The sequence below is a fragment of the Phaethon aethereus genome (genome assembly GCF_964289735.1).
Source record: "Phaethon aethereus genome assembly, chromosome: 6".
Classification (NCBI taxonomy): domain Eukaryota; kingdom Metazoa; phylum Chordata; class Aves; order Phaethontiformes; family Phaethontidae; genus Phaethon; species Phaethon aethereus.
In genome coordinates, this window is record NC_138580.1 from 30,495,284 (window position 1) to 30,517,981 (window position 22,698).

The 22,698-nt window shown below is 44.1% G+C and overlaps 1 protein-coding gene across 1 annotated transcript in view; it reads right to left on the reverse strand.

The window, feature by feature from the left end:
* Positions 1-930: 930 nt before the first annotated feature.
* Positions 931-22,698, reverse strand: part of CDK15 (cyclin dependent kinase 15) — a gene marked incomplete at both ends in the record, with an annotated part of 36,478 nt that continues 14,710 nt past the window's right edge. The window contains 7 exon segments of the mRNA XM_082001569.1: positions 931-975; positions 979-1,043; positions 6,375-6,505; positions 9,141-9,189; positions 16,291-16,294; positions 16,300-16,353; positions 21,173-21,265. Coding sequence (XP_081857695.1) covers positions 931-975; positions 979-1,043; positions 6,375-6,505; positions 9,141-9,189; positions 16,291-16,294; positions 16,300-16,353; positions 21,173-21,265 — 441 coding nt within the window.

Genomic DNA, 22,698 nt, shown 5'->3' on the forward strand with positions numbered 1-22,698 from the left:
CATGAGGACAGATGGGGTAGAGAGAGGCTGTGAGACCAGGCACTGAGTGCTGGGACCTGATCCTGTAGCAGGTACATGCCATCTACATGCAGATAGCGCAGACGGATAGCTGAGGTTTGCCCTGCTATCACAGCTAGGTTGCCTCTTAGCTTGGCAGACAATAAGACAGTCAAACTAATTTGGCCTCAAGATCAGTTTCCAGGTCTACCCTGCAAGCACAGACCCAGCTGGTGACACTGACTGGACACATGCTGTTAACAAATGCACAAAGTAAACAAAGAGACAGGATATAATAAAAGGGTATTTTCTGGTAATGTCTTTCAATAACAGTGATTTTAAGTGATCTTTTGGTCTTCTGTAACAAAAAGGAAATGAAAAATGTTGATGCTGAAGTAACATTTTGAGGAGTGTCATATTAAAATACCGATTAATTAAAATCAAGGATGTTACCAGCTAAGGAGATTTTGCCTAGCTCTGCTCAGGTTCTATTGCATGTGAAATCAAAACAAGTAAGCTATGAAATGTGGACTCAATAGACAAGGACAAAGGTGAACAAAGCAATTTGGTCAGTTTAAGCAATGGGGAAGTGAAGCAATATTTTGACTGGGGAGGCATCAGAGGAAAGGGCACTGGTCTGAGACTTGAGAATATGATGAAACAAACCCAAACCTCCCATGATACCACTGAGCATTGTGCACTGGAGGCCATTGGCTTGCTGATCTCTTTTCTCTGAATGTGAGATTTCCCACTTTGTCTGCAGCCTTGGATGTGGTCATCCAGCCCTGGGTATTAGGTATCCAGAACTGGATATATCAGTTCTGTTTTCTCACCTTCAATATACAAAGGAATTCACATGCTAAGGATGATGGCAGCAGCTTTGACAGTGGCAACTATGTGCTTACCCAAGAATTAGCCAATCGTCCCTGCTTTCTAACAAAAAGAACTGCTTGAACTTCCTGAGAGATGGCCTTTTTGTTAAGAAGCAAACAGGTCATAGATTTCAGGTTGCAGTCTCACTCCTGGAACTGTGAGCACTGATTGTCCTGTGGAAAAATTAGGTTAAAGAGAAAGCTGCAAAACGGTCCTTTTCCTTCACTGTGCTACTTTCCCAATGCTCTCCTGTGACATTAGCCACAATATAAACTAATTCAGGATCCTATTTCTCACAGCTCTGTTCCTTCTGATTTTTTTGGAAAATGATTTCTTTAATCTAGGCACCCTTCTCTAGAACTCTCATCTACGGTTTCTTTTTTTTTTCTTTTTCTTTTTCTTGGAGCAACCAGCAAAATATTATTTGGTAGAACAGTGGTGGGAATGCAACCCACTAATCAAAAGGATTCAAATGGATCTATGCACTGCCAAGCTCTCTCCTTCCCACCCAGCAGAGGGGGGAAAAAAGAAAAAGAAAAAAGACATAGAGCGAAGGCACGGAGCTTCTCTCCTTCAGCAATCTCACAAATGCAAAACCTTCCACTCCAGTGACTCCTCATTAACTTAGCAAATCTGACAGTCTAATTATCGTAGCTGCTTCACGCTTAGAATAAATAAATACTAAAGTGGGTGTTTAAAGAAATTGAGCAGTGAAATTCAGTCATCTAGACAGTCAATAGAGTTTATTTAAAATTTTTATATTCTTACGTATTTATATCATTTTAGGAAAGATAATGAGATAGTTGTCTTTCAGGCTAATAGAGTTCCTAGGCTCATGGTTGCTTGCTGTCACAATTTCAAACTTAGCTTTAACTTTTGTGCCTTAGAAATCCGATCACTACATCCCCATTTGCTCTTTTCTGCTGGTAACTGGGTGAAGGCAGAAGTGCATCTGAGGATGGGAAATGACTACATGGGAGTTCCAGTCCAGATGTCTTTCACAGCAAACAAGACAACTAAATCTTCTCTAAGATTTGCATTTAAGAGTGTTAAAGGGAAAGTGGAAGTTAAAGAAACCTCAGATAAAACTCGCAATTAGACAAAATAGAGAAAAGTCTGCTAACCTCTGATGCAATAGTGTCTGCCTCCATGAAGGGTATTAACAGCGCTCCCCCTCCAAGAGAGGTTCATCTCCCTGAACAATAAGACCTTTATAGAGATTCTCTGGCCTGAGATCAATGGGAGTCAGAGCATTTGATCCATGTCTGTAGGACTTTGTTTCCACAAGTCATGTGGGCCAAACTTTGCTTTTGCAAGAGTGTGAGCTGGGGGGTGAGCAAAGGAAACCTTCCCTCTTTTCCCATCTTCCCCTTCTCCCTGTGCTCCTAAACAAGGCCCAGCACCTGCCAGCACGATGTCTGCTCCAGACTAGTGCCTGGGGAAGAGCTTAAGCAGGGCAACATCTCCAGAGACCTGTGCCCTTGGCACGCATCTGCTGTGATGTTGCAATGGCTCTTTCCTATGGTGGTGCCTTAATGACATAATACAAAACCTCAGTGTCCTGTCAGTATTTATGCAAGTGCACCTTCCACCACTGTGGAGATCAGACCAGGTGGTGATGAGTGTTTTTCCTAAGCTAAGCTAAGATTTGCTTTATCACCTCATAGAAAAGACTGCTTCTGTTTCAGGAGTGGCAGCTGATTTTCTGCTCAACACCAACTTTGATTTATTCCCTTATTAAGACACATGAGAAACCAGATTCATACACCTGGTGGGAACTTCACTTTCTAGGTGTCTGTATCTGATTTGCAGTGAAGGATATCCATTTGCTGTATACAGAGGTGGCAAAGCACAGAGGTAAAAAAATGTAAGTGACTATATAAGCCTTTCAGCTATTTAGGAGAATGTAGGGAAAGCAGCCAACCCAAACAAGATGTCCATGAAAGCCAGCTCTTCTTTATACGTGCCCTGTGATAACATCTACCAGAGCTGGCTAATCCCAACAGTAATAGGATTTTTGGTAGGCAATGGCTTGCAGCCTTAATCTCCTCATTGCCTGTGCTTGCTTTGCATTAGTTTAGATGCAACAGGCATTAAAATGACAGTGCTCTGTCAACATCAAGCCTCCCTCCTCCTTGTCTCTGAAAAACTGAATAGTGGGCTGTTTTAGGAGAAACGGTACAGTGTCATCACCACCTGGCACACTGGTTTTGAACTGCTGGGGGGAGGTAACAATAAGAGACCAACCGTACCCAAAAGAAGCATGTTCCCCCCTAGTCAAAGCAACATGCAATCCTCCTCACAGAGCACAAATTGGACTTGATGACTGTGCTGATGGGATGCCCAGGCTTGAATCTCTCCTGAACTGTGAGAAAGGTCTATACTGAACCTGGACGTCAGTCTGGTGGGGATAGGATCTGAGGGGCCAGCTCAGCCCTCCCTGGCCCGTGTGCATGGATTGTTTGGCCAGAGCTCTTTCTTGCAATATGTGTTCTTGGGAGCACACTGGTACTAACCCCAAATCCTACTGCTCACCCTCGCTGCTTGCAAGCCTGCTCTAAAGCATTCGAGGGCAAAACAGAGGGAAAATAAACCAAATCTATAACTAAGAATAATAAGCTGCAATTGTTACTGCGTCTGACCTGTCTGACAGCAGAGTGAAGATACCTTCTCAGAAGGCCCTTTGCACTTCAGGACTGACACTACGTTGAGAGCACAGCTCACACTTTCTTGATTCAAGGATCTCATCTTTCTTCCAGGAGTGATTAATTGGACAGAAAACATTCTGCTTTAGCAGGTGGCAAAGGGTTAGACTGAAGTTTTATCACAGCTGCTGTAGTGCAGGGTTGCACTGCACAAAGATAATTGTCTCAGGATTGGCTTAGGCCAGAAAAAGGACAGCAAATGTTCCAGTTTTATGAAAGGTCATCTTCGTCACCCCTTAGTCTACTAGCCACAGTGGAAGGAAACTGAAGAATCCCATGCATCTCTCCTTCGTTGCCATATCCAGAGGTGCTGGTGGCGTGTATAGAATTAAGGCCACCAAGACAATGAGTGGGGTTTGAACTTGGGCCCTAACAGCCCCTTCTAGTGCTAGAGGCACAGGAGCAAGCAGCAGTAGCAGAGGCCCATCTGTGGACCAGCCCCACTTAGGGACAGAGAGTCTTCTGCTCTTACAGCATGGGCTACTCTTTTTCTCTAGAACTTTGCATCCAGATGAGCATAAGCAACAGCAGCCTGTTCCCCTCTGCAGGAGCTGACCACCAGGAAGCAAAGAGTTCCTTGTTCCCTCTCCCCCTTCCCAGGGGCAGCAGCCAGCCCCTAGCCATTAGCATTCCCCTCAGTAATCAGAAACATGCTATTTGGAGGGGTACTTATCTTCGAAGGACTGATTTCTCCAATTATTTTTTCCCAGGAATTGACCTTTGAAAAACATCCTCTGGCTTCTGGCTTGTTGTAGCAACTTATAAAAAGGACAGTTATGGCTACAATTATTTAATAAAAACAGAAAATAATTTCTTATGAGAACCTTTTATTTTTCCAACTGTTGTTTCCCGCTTACTCTCTCACACACCTTGGGATCAACCCCCTCCTCCTTTCACCTTTCATCTCCAGCTTATTCTTTGCCCTTCTGCTTTAACTTTCTTCTTCAGAGGATGGGCAATAATAGCCAGCATCCTCCAGAACAAAGTGGGAACAGAATATATTTAAAATTTGCACTGTGTTATCATAGCAACCAGAATTTTAAAATGATGCAGTTAAATTCCAAAATAGTGTGATGCCAAAATGACACAAGAGAACAAATGTCTTACACGATTATGGAAATAGGGATGGCTACATGAGAAATTATTCAGAATTGCCTAATTTTTACAGGCTTAATGAGTCACTCATGAATATGGTCTTGCATGATCATACCGTACTTGTTTCAGCCCAGTGCACTTTGATTCTGTTCCCAACACATCGGTTGCTATGATAACGCCATGCAGCTTCCTGTCCACAAGGTACTTCTCGCCGCAATACGGGGGATAATAAAATACGGGATGGTGCATAAACCCAGGTGAAATGAATCTATCCCCTTTCTGGCAGCGTGTCGGAGAGATTGACACATTATGCCAATCTGTTTTCTAATTCCTTCTATTTCTCCTCACTCTCTCCCTTTCCCTCACACTGTCTGTCTCTGTACCTGTTTTTTTCCACACTCTCTCTCTCTCTCTCGGCACTGACACTTTCATCTTCTCCCTTGGGGATTGGAGATGTCACTGCGGGAAGTGCTTGTCCGCCTCTCCGGCAGCAGCAGAGCCCTGTGGCTTTGACAAACCTCATTTAATTGGGAGGAAGCCAGGAGGGTTTGAAAGAACTGAAACATCCACGAAACTGCTTTTATCAGGCATAATTTAAACTCTGCATGGAAAAAACCCTGTATGTATAAAGAAAAGTCAACTTCCCTCCTGCTGTGCGTGCTCCCCTCCTCCCCCCCCGGCACAGGCAGGCTCCTGCGAGATTCCATCTTTTCATTTTTCTAAAAGTGTCAAAGTAGATTTGTGCTCTGTGGCTGGGTGAACAGAAAAGGAATGCAGATGTCTCTCACTCATGCACATACACACAGAGAGCACCTTCTGAAGGGCGGCGGTTTGGGAGAGACGCTAGCTGGCTGCTCCTTCACTTGGGATGTGTTGCAGGAGCCAGAAATTAAGTTTTCAAATAGTTTGACAACACAGTCCAAGAAGGCTTCTTCTTAATTGCCCCTATCTTAAAAAAAAACACCAAACCGACTAGTGTAGTGAGTGCCCAGGAGGAAATGGGGAATGTGAGGGCTCTCTGTGCTGTTACCTGATAGGAGGGAGCTTTTCCCGGTGAGGAACAGAACCTGTAGCTTGAGACACCCTGCATTTATTGTCAGCTCAGGGCAGGAGAGGCAGATCTGTGTACATGCAGCTGTGTGCTTAAAAGAAGGGAGTAAGGGAAGAAGAAAATAAAGCAGGTAAAACTGAAGGAGAACTGGTGCAACAGGGTGTGAGGTACATGTTGTCTCTGAACATCAAAAGGGAGCAGGAGGAGCGGTCCAAGGGAGTTGGGGCTAGCACACCATGCTGAGCAGCTGGGAATTCGGGACATCGGGAGGGACCAGCATGTGAGTTACACTGAATGCACAGTGTGAGCCAGGCCGATGGAGAGCTCTGGGCCCCTGGGGTTACAGGATGGAGGAGAAACGACCTGTCAAAGCATATACACCTTCGCTTTGTAAATGTACCATGGCGGCAGCCCATCCAGGTCCCCTTCTAGTATTAACACTGTGATCAAATAGAAGAAAACAGAAAAACAAGCTGTCAGATTTGCAATGGGATGTAAACTTTGCAGCATATGGGAGTCGGGGGGGAGGGCAGCCAGAAAAGAGAGAGACATCCGGGTGGATTGCAGAGACCTTCAAAGTACAGAAGAAACTCATAATAAATAGCATGTGAAGTAGCCCTTTCCTGGTGAGATGAAATCGAGAGTTAACTTACCAGCAGGAACCTGAGGAGGCAGAGGGCTGAAGAAGCCATGAAGAAGCGCGTCTTGTGCAGAGATCTGGCCTCGAGGGAAGGCTGTAAGCATCCTGGAGGCCAAATCCTCTGCTCCTGGCACCCTGCTCAGCCTAGGAAAACAGGAAAAAAAATAGCAGAGGAGATGAGCACAAGCCAGAAAGCTGGAACGAGAACTTGACCCAGCCCTTCTCAAAGCTTGAGGCAGAGATAGTGGAGGGACACGGAGGAGATGGTTAAACCCACCCCAGCTGTATAACTTTCCAGGACATTTGCTTTTCCATGTGCGTTTGCTTATATTGGAGTATATACATCCAGGATTTCAGCTCAAACTCATGTTGTCAGAGGAATTTTGAAAATAATTTATTATTTTGTAAGAAGAAGGTTGCAAGTAAAAGGGAAAATGCTGCTGGGGGACTACATTTTGCATGTCGTAACTGGCATATCAGAGGTTGGTGTTACCAGTTTACAGTGACAATGCAAGTGCACAAAATAACCTGAATGGCCCACTGAGCAGGCCAGAGGTCAAAACTAAAAACCGAAAGAAAATACCATTTCCCCTTTCCTACCCTAGTACCAGTAGAGCAGCTAGTTGTAAAATGTGTTGAGGATTCACGGAGATTAATCTGTTTCTCAGGATGAATGCTTTAAAATAGATTTAATACACACATGGTCCATGCCCAGCAAATACCAATGCCAAGTGGCTGCTTTCTAGAGGAGCACACAGCTGGGGACAAGGAAGTGGAAGAGAGAAAACAAACCAACAAGGAATCAAATAAAAATAGTCATTTAGTTTTACAGCTTTTACTATGTTTGTTTGTTCTGATCATGTTTCAGCATCAGGAGGCCCATCGGAGCATGGCCTGTTGTGCTTCCTCCCTCGGCCCCTGCTGGTGCTTCCCCTCCAAGTGACATGAGGTGCCAGGATCTCCCTGCCCTGCACTCCCCCTCCCTACACAGGACATTTGACATGCTGACTATTTTGTTTTGAGGAGATAAAATGTAAAAAAAAAAGAAGGGAAAAAACAGGGGGGGAGAGAGATCCTGAGAAACAGGCTTATGAAAGGTATCTGGCCTCACTGTGGTAGGTAACTGCTGAATTCTCACCTCCAGCAAAACGGTTCGAGCCCCTGCTGCCTTGGGGAGCAGGGATGGGACAGGGAGCCAAAGCATCCAGGCTGAGGCTGCTTGCTAGATCTGCACCACAGGCTGCCCCTGCCATGGCAGGGTTTTACTGGAGACCCTCTGCCCCCTCGGTCCCTGCTGCTCCAGGCTCCCACACTGGGCAGCAACATGGTTCAGTGCTTCCCACCATGGCTCAGGCTTCCCAGTGGTGGCCAAGCTCTGCACAGAGCTCTCCTTTGATTTCTTAATTGGCCATGGAGAGTCATGGCTGAGCGGTCTGTATGAAGCAGCTCTTTCCTTCTCAAGAGCTGAGCATGCCAAGGCAGCCATTCGGCCATATCGGCATAAGGGCTCTGTAATGCAGAGCTGGAGCTGGCCCACGTGCAGCCCAGAGCTCTGCCGCAGAGGCGCTGGGCCAGCCCGTCAGTCTGGGGCTATAATGGGGTCTGGCAAGGGATTATGGCCAAAAAGCAGAAGTGCCATACAGCAGAGTTACAAGGAATATAGTTATTTCTTTGTTCAGGCTGAGAGAGGATTTGTTCTATTCCAGGTCCTGTGTTACCAGGATTTGGGACATGCTGAGCTCTGTGTGTTTCTGAAGACGTGCATGACAATGGCTGGCATTTCAGCAACCTGTGCTTTGCTGAAAACTTGATAACTTCAGCATGTTTGTTCAGCCATTCAGAAGAGTGTCTGGGCAACATAGCTCTGAAGGGCAGCACGCTTCCCTTGAGCAGGGCTGGATCCCAAGCAATGAGCTGAACAGATAATAAACAGCAGTGATGAAAAATGTGGCTACATCCTCAAAGAACATTTGATTCTTGACCTGTGCATGAACACAATCCTGAGGACAAATCCTGTCTAGTCGTTTCCTACATGTCTATAGAGCCTGTTGTGTGCCTCAAAATCAGTATTGGGAGGGGATTCAATTTCAATGACTCTCTGAGCTAGGCAAATCACTTTGCCTGATTATAAATTTCTTTTACTGATACATATATACATTATATATGTGTGTGTGTGTGTACACATATATATGCCTGAAAAATACTCCCTTCTCTTAGCACAGTAGGGAGTGATTGGGCAGTGTTGGTGTGCCTGGTCAAGCCGAGGTATGTAACCATGGCCCTAGTCTCATAGCTTTTGGGCACTGAAGAATGTGATTTTTCCCCTCCTAACTAATCACAAGATTATTTCATTGTCTCATGAAAATGCTGTCCTAGCATGTCTTCCTTACCACTGTTGAGCAACATTCCTACAGTCTTGTTTCCAGAAACGAAAATTGGGACAGTGCAAAGTCTGTCTTCAGTCTGGGCAAGAGGGCCTGGGAAAGTACGACCTTCTGAATCAAACCATGCCCTGCAAAAAGCTGCTCATAATGTCATTGAATCACTGCTTATCTGAGAGTAATCACTACTCCTCTGAGAATAATAAACCCACTATGTGCCTACCTCTACTGCGAACTCTCAAAATCAGTTGCTTAACTGATGTTAGATCTGCTTGTTACTACAGAGCCACCCCGCTCTTCCTGAGCTTGCCAAAAGAGCTCATTTCAAGTTAAATGATTGCATAAAGAAACAAATAAACCCAGAGGCGATTTTGACATTGCTGTTCTAGGTAGCTTACCTGTCACAGATGACTCGGAGTCTCTGAGGTCTCCTGGAAGCAACCAGTTCTAGAAAGTGTAATATGCAATCACAGGATTAAATGAAAATCAAGCCAAAAACCATTCTTTGAGCCTTTACCAAAAAACGTGTGCTCAGAATTTCAAAGGGCCCTATAGAATCTGTCATCTTAGTATTTATAAATATATATTATTCCTATGGGACTTGAGTACCAGCATTGATGTTAATAAGGCTATTCCAGTTCTGTAACCCTTTCCTTTCATACACCTATGCATATAGACCTGGGGCCTCCTTCTGTTACAATGCGAGTCTTAGCTTTGACTTCAATAAAAGTGGTATCAGTCCCTAAAGCCTTCACACGAAGGAAGCAGAAAGCGGTTTGCAGGCCTGTATCCCCAGCAACTGTCTTGGCTTACCACGGGGCTGCTGAGCTTCACGTATTGCCCTGTGGGCACATGGGGCTTTTCTGCACGGATCTGGCAGAAAGACGGGATGGAGCAAAGGCACTTGGGTCCCACTCTCTTCTTGGCCGCTGCTCTTGCTGTCAATCGCTCACTAAGTTTGTTGTTTATCAAGTTAACCATTTTCATGCAGGCTTTGTACTTACTGATTCAAACATCTCTACCAGACTGGAACTTTGCAGAGTTTGCAGTTTTGGGAAGGCTGTGTTGTTGTTGCCATTTTTCAAGGACACATTTCTAAACATTGTGGAAAATGTAGAGGAATACATTCCTCAAATGTTTTCTTACAAAGCATGAATTTTCTCAGGCTTAGATATGAATGAATGGCTTAGCCTGGAAGATTTCCCCTTAGAGCTGATCAACAGAGACATTTTCTTGCATCAGAAAGGCCCAGCTACATTTTCCTGAGCACCATTTCTGGCAGCAGAAATGAACGGTGCTCTAGCTATGGAAAGGAGAGCAGGAAGGGTGGTGTAGACCTCTCTTGCAGCCCAGCCTGGACAAGCATTCCCCACGGCAGTGAGACCACCAGGAGGAAAGTGCCACTGGTCTGTGTCCAGTAGACTTGGAGCTCGGCTGGTGCTTATGCTGCACCGCCTGAGAGCATCTGCCCTTCTTTCCTGCCCAGAAGCACCGGCCACATCATTCAGGGACAGAGGCTGCTGGCTGTGGGCAAAGCAGGAGTCCCTCTGCCTTCACCTGCGTGGCCATTTCCAGAGTGCCAGGCCCAGCGGCTTGGTCACTCAGTGTCTGACTTGATGCACAGACAATTTGAAAAAGTGCAAATGACTGATCTTTCAGCACTTAACCTTTCCAGCAGCAATCTTTCACCATTAAGCCAGGCAAGCAGGTTGTTAAACCTGTCTATCACAGGGTAAGTAACAGTTCACAACTGAAGTGTTCTCCTACACCCTAATACTAAGGTAATTGCTAAAGCAGTAAATGGCAGTATAACTTGGGATGGGATTCATGACTGTTTAAGTGCCAGAGCACTGGAATTACCTCCAATATACAGAAGTTATATATTAGTATCTTGAATAGCCCCTTCCCAAATCAATCACCGAGATTAACTCTGGCAGAACATTCCTCTTGGATCACTAATAACATTTTCTCTGGATCCTCCCTCCTTCATTTTGCCCCCTCGACTGTAATAAAAGTGTAGAAATAAATTGTCTATATTGAGTAGAGATTTAAAGTTTCCAGGCTGAATAGAAGAAAAACAATTTAAAAAATGGTTTGGAAAGGCATAAGATTTTTTTTGTATGAGGTAGAAATTTTTACCTCTTCAAAGCTGGCCAAAAACTTTCAGATGTTGTAACTTTCTGCCAGAAAATTTTGATTTGTGAGATGGAAACATTCCATGACAATATATCAATTTCCTTTAATATTTAATAAAAATGTCAGGATTACTTAAATGTTGTCCTTTAACTCTACTTAAATCTTTTAACATTACTATTCTTTAATGAGTTTAACATAGAAGTTGAAAAATGCACATTCAGTTGATAACAGCAGGGCAAAATGTTTCAATGATATCTAAGTGAAATGTCACTTTGTTTTTGTGGAGTGCATTTTCAGGATTAACATTCCAAAGAGGAAATAGGATTTTCTTTCCATTACAGACAGAAATATCAGCTTGCTTACTGGGAACTGTGAAGAACACCTGAATTATAGTATTCACTGTCTCGAGGAAGCCTCTTGACTTATATTTATCATTTATATAACATGGACATTAATAATTATCTACAAGGGGTAGTGTAAGAGCCAGTGAGCCAACTACTGCTGTCCCTGTCCAAACACATCTCTCAGTGGAGAATTCTGCTTGAGTGAGGACTGCCAAACTGGCCACTTTGAGTATACAGAGCTTTGATTATAAATGGAAGATATAAATAAGAAAACAGTGTGTCTCTGCTCAAGGATTTCATGCAGTTAACTAATCCACTTTAAATCAGTTCAGATTAATCTCCTGACTGGCCCCATATAGACAAACCTTTAGAGAATGCTGAGGCCCCATTGTGTCGAGCAGGGTAAGAACAGAGCAGTAAATATTTTCCCTACTGTAAGATTAAGACCAATCTAAAATTGTAAAACAACGTAAACAGCTACTCCTTAAAGGGAAGAGATAAAGAATGTTTGGATATGATTCCAAAAAGTGGATGAACTACTGATTTAATCATCTTACAATGATGATATAGACATAAAATGATGGGATTGTGTAGGGCTGATTGGCTTCTTTAACAATACAAGTAGATCTGAAAGGTAGCGCTTGGGTTTGTTATTTTTTATCTGTATGCAAGGCAGTGTGTGCTAATGAGGAAATCCTTCCTATATGAAAACCCAGGTGGAAGTGGCTAATGAACTGATAATGAGGCAAGCAAGCCAGAGGACAAAAGTTAAACTTTCCTAATTGATGAAGAGAGAGAAAGAGGATGCCAAGTGCTGCTGGATGAAGGCGCTGGGGTTGCAGGCTCATAGAGAAAATTTCTCTCATTAGTGAAATCTCTGTGGCTGCAGGACAGAAGCAGAGCTCTGTCTGTGTGGCAGGCTAGAAACTGCAGTCTGTGCCCAGATACGAAGATCCCTACAGCCTGGCCAGCATATATTGCGCATTAGTTACAGTGCTGCTCTTCCCTTTGGGATCAAAGCCACATGCAGTTTATTATGACAATACAAATTTCATCGTTTTAGAATTCAGTTTCCAACCACCCCATTTGTTAAATGAAGCATCAGCATAAAAAGTGAGATTAAAAAAAAAGGGGGGGAAAAAAAAAGCACTCGGAGTGCAAACTTCATCTGCATTCTCAAAACTCTCATTTGGAAGTTTGCTGTTCAGAGCCTGCTGCTTGTTGCCTCCATCTGCTGGTGACATTTTGGAAACGCAACAGATACTAAAAATCTGTACTCGGGAGCGGAAGCTGACTCTGGAAAGCTTCTAAATCTCATTTAGTGTAGCAAAGCCTGCAGATATGGGAAAAACTACACTTAATTTAAAAGTCATTGCTGCATCTGAAAAAGCCCAGTGTAAAACCTGTGTCGGCTGAGTGAGATGATACTGCGAGGCGTAGGAAACTTCATTAGTCAACCTGTGCGATAAATCAAGGAGTAAAGCTCACTCATAGCGAGTTCATTATGTTATAAACAAATAAGCACTGTTCCCCACTCTTTGGAATCCAAATGTCAGAAAAAGGAGACAAAAAACAGCTCGGTACCTTGGGCGCTCCAGTATTCCCAGTTTGGCGAAAGCACTAGCTTACTGTCATGGACTGTGATTCCTAATCCTTTCCTGCCCTTGACCCCTGCTGTCTAGATTCAAACTTGTAACCATTAATGGGGCTGGATCAAAACACTGGCCTTCTGGTGTCACCAGTGGTGTTTAGAGGGGATTTAAACTCCCTGCTTTTCAGCGCAGTGAAATGAACACAGCAGTAGATTAATGCAAGGATTTGAGCTCACACAGCATGAGAGCTTTCAAAAATAGTGTTAACAGAGCTACAACTGCCTCTTTCAGGGGAAGCAAAATGAGAGGAACAGAACAAATGAACAAACACAGGGCAAAGCCTTGTCGCTATGGGCAGGGCTCCTAAGCTCAGGGAGCCAGGGAGTGTGCTGAAATGTGGGGCAGGAGCTCTCCCAACCCTTCATGTTCTGTGGGAACTGGTTCTCAAGCCAGGGCTGGGATAAAACTGTGCTTTCAGGCCCCACGGCTGCATGTAATTCCCTACCCCAAGTGTCTCCCATGCAGAGAGGGGCCAAGATCACAAGCTGCAGGGCTGGCCACGGAGGAGTTGCTCACCCATCCTTCCTCTTCACCTGGGGTCAGGCACAGGTTGAGATTTTGGCAAACTGTAGGCAATGAGCATGAGGTGCATTTCTGAACTTCTTCGTGCAAGAAGACACAGGGGCAGTAGGGTGGTCAAACCCTGCTTTGCACATTTCATCCCTTGCCAGCTGCCCATAGAGGGGGCAGGGGAGCTGCTCTTCCTCCAGCTGCCCTGCGTGGGCCTGGCTCACAGACCCCACAGCCCATGCTGTACCTCCTTTTCAGACTCTACAGCAGGATGTGCTCAAGCCCACAGCAGTGACAGGAAAACATCTAAAGGTTTCCAGCTTTTATTTCAAAGATTCCTACTAACCCACCTGGCTCAGGAACCCTTCCAGTAACAGCTCAGTCTGGGGCTGAGCCTACACTGCTGAATCCAGTGGGAGTTTTGCCATCAACTTCAATGAGAATAGGATCACACCTCAGTGCTTTGTTTTGCCCGTGTTCGTTCCTTGCCTCGGGCAGGAACCTGTTTGTTTGTTTGCTGCCTGCGCTCACTTCGAACATCAATAGGACTAGCTAAAAGCATTCAAGCCATCAGGTTTGGGGAAGCCTCCAAAGTTTGTTTGCTTATCTGAACCATCCCAGGCACTCAGATTTGCACAACTGTGCTGGAAATAAGCTCAAGAGAGACGGTTTTCTCAGGCAGACTCTACAGCTTCCACTCGGGCCTCAGTGTGTCCTAGGGGGGAAACAGCACTTGTGCTTCAGGGAAGAGTGGGGAAGTGCACAGGAGCATGTGAATGGCAAATAGCTTTAAACAAAGAGACTAATTTGCCTTCTTACCAGCAGCCCCATCAAAAACTGACTTGATTTAATTCCTGACGAGGGCAAATAGTCCAACCTTGTAAGACTAACTTTCTTCTCTCCGGATTGGTTTGTATAATCCAAGGTGTGAGCCAAGTGCTTCGTTACAGTATGCGGCTGTAGCGGCTCGGGGCCCCTTAGGCAGGCTCCGAGGAGGGGAAAGGGGGGATGCTGCCTCTCCTGCTGGCATAGCTAGTGCCTCAAACACCAGCTCAGCACCCCTCTCCCATGTGTTTGCTAGCATGGTGGCATGCTCCTACAGGAAGGTGTCCTCTAACTCCTGCATTTCTGTCTGCTCCAGCCACAAAAGGCACAGCCACAAAAGGCATCAGCATCACAGGAGCACAGCACAGCACAGGTCAATTCTACCCCACTGGAGTCCATTAGGGAAACTTTCTATCAATCCTGAAAGCAACTCAGACTTGAAAACTGCTTATGATGACTAGAGTTGTCTTTACTGGAGCTATTTCCATGCTGCTGAAGTGCCTGTCTTCTCCCTCCCAGCCCTGCCACTGGCACCCTCCACAGCAACAAAGGATGGCACTGCTACGCGGACAAAATAGAGCTAAGTGGGAGTCACCACTCAGGGCAGTTCTGGGCACTCACACATTCTCTGGTGTCTGTACTAGTTTCTTTGCTAGCGTAGCCTTAATCCTTGCACTTTTAGATTGTCCCTCTACATAGCATCAGGATACCTAATCACCATCACTGAGAGTTTTTAGCCTTGTATGAGCAGATGACTGGCATAAAAAAAATTCTTTGTGATCAGTTTGTCCCACATACAAGCATTTCTTTCCTCTCGGATTATCCCTCACAACTTGTAGACTGCCCAGCCAAGCCTTCAACAACTTAGAGAAGAAAGTGCTTCCTCCAGCTGTCTGCTCTGTGCTTGCTCCCGATCCAAATTAAACTTGCTGTGGACAGCGACACATTCCCATTTCACGCTGGCTTGATTAATGTGTCTCAGCTAATTGTGTGAAGGATTCCAGTCCTTTCGACTGTGAGACCACGTTATTGTTCAGCCAATCGCGGCTACCATGTGAAAATGGGGGCTGTTTAGTGTTCATGCACCAGAATCAAAGGAGGGGCATCTTGGACTGGGTCACAGAGCAACACCCACTTCTTTGAAAAGATGTTACTATGCTCTACTAAACCTGTAAACCTCTTGCTCAAAGCACGTCTTCTCCCTCCTCTTCTTCCCCCTGCTCTTTTTTCCCCTTCCAGATAGACAGGCTCCCCCCACCACTGTCTTAGGGTACAAGTGAGAGAGAATGGCTAGATTGTAGATGGGTGGATTTCACATTCTAGGGTTTTTAATATTTCACTTTTATATTCCTCTTACAGAATGGTCCTGCTGAGAGGCTGAGAATCAGTGCTCATCATTTCCCCCTCACTGACACTTGAATATATTTTCCCAAGAGAAAACATTAAACAAAAAGAGAAAGAGAGAAAGGGGGAGAGAGGGAGAGGGAGAGGGACTGAGCTAGTTTTTCAAAGCATACTTCTCAACCTGCCCACATCAAAATAAGAGACAACTGGCCCTTTGAAGTCCAGGACACAGACTTCTCTACCAGCCCATGTGGAAATAAAAGAAGCCAGCTTTGTAAATCACACAGATTTCCCACCTTGCCCACATCAAAATCAGGGATGGTGACCTTTAAAACTGAGGTTTAAAGGCCCCCAAACCAATCTCCATAAAAATAAGGAGAGTTCAGATAAACTGTGTCTCTACCTGTCACCTTTTCCAGTCTAAACCAGGAGACATCAGTCCTTTGCACTGAGTAGTGGAGACTAACTACATTGTCAGTGCTTGCAGCAATGAAATCTTCCATCAGCCTGACATAGACCCAGCGCTCCGTGAGGCAACTTTGCCACACGTACCTTTGCTTGTGTTCTAGGCCAATCCAAGTGTTGTTGTAGGACCTACAACTTAACTATCGTTAAGTAGCTCAAGGGATTTAGTAGCACTGAAGCACAGGATTTTTCATAATGAGAATTACTGACCCAAAAATTGAGTGGCTAGTGGCTCAGAGAAAAAGTTGTCATTCTTGTGAGCTAAATCCTACCTGGTTATAGCTGGGGAGCTTGGAAAGCCCTGGCCAGGTGTCCTCAGTTGGGAACCCCAATACCTGTGCAAAAGAAGAAAGAGAGTGAGAAGAGCAATAACCTTTGTCTGCCAGTAGTCTGCCTTGGTGTGGAGCTGGAGGAATCGGTCTCGATGGAGAGAGACTGGCTTTTACTGCAAACCAGCACAGACTCACACTGCGCGGGCTGGTGCTGGATCTACCACTGCATATAAAGGACACTGACATTTTAGCACTTGATTTTATAGCGGAAAGGGTCCTGCTGAGATTGAATGTTGTTGCTGCTGGGAACATCAGCGAAGGCATATGCAGCTTCACTGCCAGGTGCCACTCCTGCATGTCTTTGCCAGCCCCTTTCACCACTGAAGGTGTCCTCCTGCACCAGAGCTGCACTGGGGACTTATTCTGCCCACTTGCACTGGCAGCAGCTGATATGCTCAGCCGCAGCCCAGGCTGTGAGCTGTGATAGAAGCCCCTGCCTTTCTGAGGTGAAAAAGAAAAGCTGGCAGACAGGTCTATTGGCAGGTGCTAGAAAGCAGTCCAGTGTCTCATCCTGAAGGGTCCAGAGCTTCAGCAGTGTCTTTGGCCTTTACTGTGAGTTGTGGGCTTCAGAAGTAGGTCCTCACTGAGCAAAGTCTGGGCCAGTAAAGCCTCCTCTAATCTCATTTTAGTCACTGAAATGTGTGAGATCAAGCATATCTGGATTTCTGAGCTGGTTGCAGTTGCATTTTTTCTACTGTTATTATTACGACCTACTGCATGCAAAGTGCCTTGTGCCTATTGACAGGGATGAGTTGTTCATGGATGAGAGGTAAAGCCACATATTTAAAAGAAATCACAGCATGTGATATGGTATTGTAAACGAGTACTGCTAACTCTAAGTATTCCAAGCTTATAATCCAGACAACTCCCAAAATTATCAGATATCCTTAAAAAATGGTGAAATTTTAACACGAAAAATGTCAGGGTTTTTAATTCACTTTCTCTTCTCTAACATTAGATTTGTCTCACATTAATTACACTTAATTACACTTTGCATATGATAGACAACTCCTTTTCCTTAAAATGAAAGCTGAGATATATGATATGGGGAACTTGGCCTCATAGAAACTTGTGATACAATTGCAAGAAAACAGGTATCAGTAAAAAATGCATTAAAGAAGGAAAAAATATAAATCCTGGTTGTTGCAGTTGTTATGCATCTGGTAGCTGATTGTTTTTCTCAATCACAGTTGGCAGGACAATTACAGCTACCTGGAGAAGACAGCCACAAGCAGGGACTGCATCTCATGGCTAGCACATATTAGCATGGTGATCCGTGGGGGGAAGCAAGCTAGGGTGACTTGCTGTGGCCCATGTTTCCAAACTGCTGGACTCAGGCTGCCACAGCAAAGACCAAGGGGTAGGACCCTTGTCTCTGCTCACCTGTAAAATCAGTCTTGGAAGCTTGAAAGCTCCCCAAGGAGAAGGTGTCTTGCAGCGTTCAGCCATGTGAGGATGTTGGAAGGTGGCTTGCACTGGGCGTAATTTGGCAGCTCTGGATAAGGATACATTCTTGCCTGGTGTCTGTATCATGGAAGTAGAGCAGGTCTGCCCAAAGCAAACTCTGTGTGCACAGAAAAGAGAGTTGGAATCTGAACCTGAATCCAGAATTTGCTCTCTTTTGCCTTTCAGGAAGCCACAGCAAAACCTCTAAAATATTCTGCATTGAAAATCCAGGTGTGTGTTCTGAAGTGCCATCCCTGCATTCATCTGGACCCTCATTCTTCAAGGTTTCTTGTGAGCCATTGGGCATCAGTCCTAAAGGCATCAGAGGGAGCTGGAGAAGTCCAGTACATAGTAAAATCATACTCTCCAAGGTCAGCTCAGCACTCTGCCTCTCTTTGGTAAAGAATGTGACAAAATAGTTATTTGTACATGCTTGTACTTTGCTGCATAAGGCTTTCAGCAAATGCTTAAATTTTGCTGAGTTGAGGTGTGAAAGCATTCAGAGCACCAATCACTGAATGCCATATGAATATGGATTTATATTTATCTTTTCTAAGTCTTTTCTTTACAGAAGATGCTATTCTAACCCATGAATTTGGATCTATTTTTTAATTTCCAAGGTAATGGGGCAGGTGATTTTTACTTTTTTCTCTTCCCCCCTAATGAGATTCCTTGCCAAATCAGACAACGAGTTATATTTATTTAATCAAAATTAATTATACTCTGGCGATTGTTTTATCTGTTGTGTATCCACCCTAAATCTAGCTATTAACTCTCTGGTCCATGCTATCAGACGAAGCAAAACAGCTTCTCTATACTTGCTACTCTGCCATGCTTCCCCAAGCAGCCACTTTTTACTGTAGCGAAAGGTCTTGGTCCAGCCCAGTTCAGTCCAATTTGGAAGAGGCATAGTTTCAGCCAGAAACATATTGACAATGCCTGTATTTCAGCAAGTGCTTTAAGTTGGTATAAATCATTATCCTCTCTCTCTGCCCTCTAAACTGCCTGCTTTTCCTGTGATGAACCAACTGAAGCAATCAACCTAGCTGATTTTGCTTAGTTTTGTTGGGAAGCTGTATTCTGTGTTTTATGTAGAGAAGCCTTGTACTCATTCATTTGGCACCTGTCACGTGTTCGGCTCAGCCACAGAAGCACACTGGTGGCACGCTGCAGCCTAATCCAGCCCACATGAAGTCCTTCTCAGCACAAAGTTAATCGATAAGGTGGAGCTTTTGAAGTAAAACCTGTGCTTGATGTCTTGAAATTTGAATGATGGATCTTAAGTTTGTCAGGTTTGCTTACTCTCCATGCAGTGAGAGAACTGAAGGCACTGCAATTCACATTCACTCAGGCCATACTTCCATAACCAGCTCTCCTCTCCTAAGTAGCTCCTTTCTCTTCATCCCCCTTCCCATTTGGTCCTGCTCTTGCATCATCCCTTCATGAGTACTACTGGTCATTAGTCCTACTGTTTGTGCAGCCAGATGATGAACTGGGTAAATAAACTGTTCTTATTTAGAGTAACCCAGGGAGAAAACCAAGTGAGAGGCTCAGGTAGCCCCACATGTGAGGTGTGACACAGGAGCAGGAATGAGCAGCCAGGGATAGACATGAGGGATGGAGACTGCTTAAGGTGGCACTTGCCTCTAGAAGAAATGTTGGTGAAATAGTGACAGTCAGTCAGTCCTGATGATTCAACAGGACAAACGCATTTCACAGAATGGAGATTTTCCAGCTATTTATCTATGTGGTGTTCGGACCAACAGTCCTACATGGACATAAGCAGGCTAGGTGATACAGACTCATGCACACAAATGCAGACCACCTCTAAACCAGTGCAGAGTGCCTGTATTATTAGTACATGAAAGGAACTGACTATTAGAAAACAGTAGGAATCCCCATTCTGAACCTCACAGTCAGCAAAATATCTCAAGTTAGGCATCGAAAGCCTCTAAGGAGCTTTGAAATCTTGGCCTAACACAGAGCCTCATTCCAGGCTGTATAATAACATAAAACCTTCTGTGAAAGGTACTAATTATTTCACGGCTCTTAAAGCTTCCTCATGATTTTTAAATAAGGGGTTTTTTTTTGGCCTTCTATAGCACAAATCCTATTAATCATGGTATTAGTTATAATACCAGAGAAATGATGATAGGGCTATAACCCTCCAACTGCAAAACCACAGGAAATGTATCCAGAGATTTCAGAGCTGTAAGTGGAAGGATACCCCTTCATTCACACTCTGGGAAACTGGGCCCTGCCCTGGCTTTGAACCCTCTTAATTGGCCAAATTTGGGTTTTTTTTTTTCAATAATTCTTTTTTTTTTTTCTGTACTCTCTAGAAAGAGAAATTCAGCATTTATTTAAATGGACTGAACTCAAGTCTAAGAACTGGACCTACTTGTCCGTCTTTTTATTGCATTCTAACTAAAAGCAGAGAGGAAAACCCTACCAGGCAGGAGTGTTTCTGAACGAAGGTATTAAGAGGAAAAAATCTGACTTAGGACTTTATAGCCTCAAGTCTATGTTTTTCAAAACTTTTCAAATTTCATTTTTCTGTACTTTCTCCTTTGAAAATCCACGTTTGGGAAACACTCTATGCAGAAGAGTAAATCCCTGGGACGAGATGTGAAAGGGCAAACACCTACAGCAAAACCCAATAGGAATCTATAGGCTGACCTTCCTTTCAGTAACAGGGTCAGCAACGAGCAGTGAGGAACATACAGAATCTGCCAGCGCTGGTGACTGCCTCAATTCTACCAAGCTGCACTAAGGACGTGGCTCTGTGTTTCAGTTTCCCCAGCAGAAAAAATGGCTTAAGAGGCTCCTAAATATGTCTGCTCTCACTCACTCCTGCCTTTATAAAGTAATTTCACACTTTCCATTATGCCAAAGCAGTCTCTAGGGCTGCACCATAAACTGGATGATACAAAATGTTCCAAGTTAAAATAAAGAAGGATCCCTGAAAAACCTCAGGGTCTTGCCATTTTCAAGGTAGTTTAAGAGCAATATTGGAGCGCCTTTGTGAGACTATGGTGTGCTGTATCCTACAGTAAGTAAATGATTTAACAAGAAGGAATAGAATTTGCAGTACCTGCACACCTTTTATGCCTTCTTCAATTTGATGTCACTTTAATTGGCTTTAAATTTTTGATGAGGTGAAAAACATCAAAGGAAAGTCATTTAATTTACTCCTGTGTCTGTAAGAAAGTTGCCAAATATAAAATGGGTCACAAAGTCTGCCATGAACTTGGCAGATGATTGGACCAAATTATTTCTGCTATTCACAGGACCTATGCTTAGGACTTCAAAATTAAGTAGGGGGCTGAAGCAACAGATTCTTTTTCTCTCCCATTTCAGGGTATATTTTACTCACCACCCAGATCTTTGCCAGCTGTTCATGAGTACCATAAGTTCCTGCAAATATTGGCTGGCCGTGCACCATTTCAACAAATATACAGCCTGCACTCCTGCAAGAAACCCAAGGTATTAACTCATTCATGTACGTGACATATATAATATGATTGTTGGGATGGGCAGGGGAGAAAGCAAGAGACATGGTTGTTGGAATGGAAATTTAGAAGTCCTGATATGTAAATGCAGAAATCCTGATATAAGCTGTAAACCCTACATATTTTTCAGCTCAAGTCTGAAAAGTACCAATCTGATGTGTAGCTATTGTATACCCACCTCATGTCATCTAGTGAGAGTGTGTGTGAAGCAAGGCAGGACCTGGGGTGTCTGTATATATGTAAATAAATACAGGCTTCAGTGAAGGCTGATACACCTCTAGACTATGGTGGTAGGCAGGATGTAGTACTGTAAAAAACCTTACCGATTGTGGGAAGTCAGGAGAATTTCCCTTGGGAAGGGCCATCTTATGGCCCTTATGCAAGACCCATTCCTTGTCTTGCAGCACTGTTCTAAGCACTTGCAACTGGTCTGGCTGCAAGTTGTATGTAGTATCATTAACCTCATCCAAGTCCTACAGATTAAAACACTTGAATTAAAAAGCTGACAAGTCAGATAGAATGGGAACAGACTAGAGATTAGTCACGTTCACATCCCTCCAGGATTTTATAAAAAAATAAAGCAAAGTTCCATACAAGTCTGTTCCTATCTCATTTTTGTCATCAGCACCATCCACTAAAAAAACCCCCACCCTTCACCAGCAAGACAAGACAGGTGATATCCTTGGAAAAGAAGCCCACTAAGCACCATCCTTTTTTCCAGCACCAAGCCATTTGTTTCAGGTCTCTTTTCAATTTATCCTGTTACAAACACATCTAAAAAAGATGGTCATGGCAGAAGCCTGTGGAATGCTAGGTTGTTTTCCATGAGAAAAAGGTGCAAAATTGGAGTGATAACAGTAGGAAAGATAAACAAGGAACTACTACACAGTAGCTGAAGGATACATTAGATGCAAAAAGAACACAGAGGCACTCACCACTAGAGCAATTTTTGCTAGGAACAATTAGCTCTTCACTGGAAAACTGAAGGCAAGATTTCATAGCATAAAGAACATGGTGACAACCGCAAGTTAAAGTATTCTTATTTTTGTCCCATCCCCTGCTCTGCACTTGTGCCAAAGCAAACCAGACAGCTTAAAGAAACAATCACCAAACCCTGAAAAAATTGCTTAATTTTACTAAGGTGGATTAGTCCTGCTGGCAATAATGATGAGATAGTTGTGGTCAGGGTAGACTTAACGTATTTGCAAGTATTTCCATCTCATATTGTACGGTGTAAAACTCTGCTCACTTACTTTTTAATCTTTTTCCTCCAAACTTTTTCTAGGTTTCCTGTCTTTTCACTAAGCCCCATCCCAGCTTTTCAGGTTTCAATCTCAATCTTCTTTGGTTATAGCAAATTTGAGTCCTTTAACCTCAAATGTTAAAAACC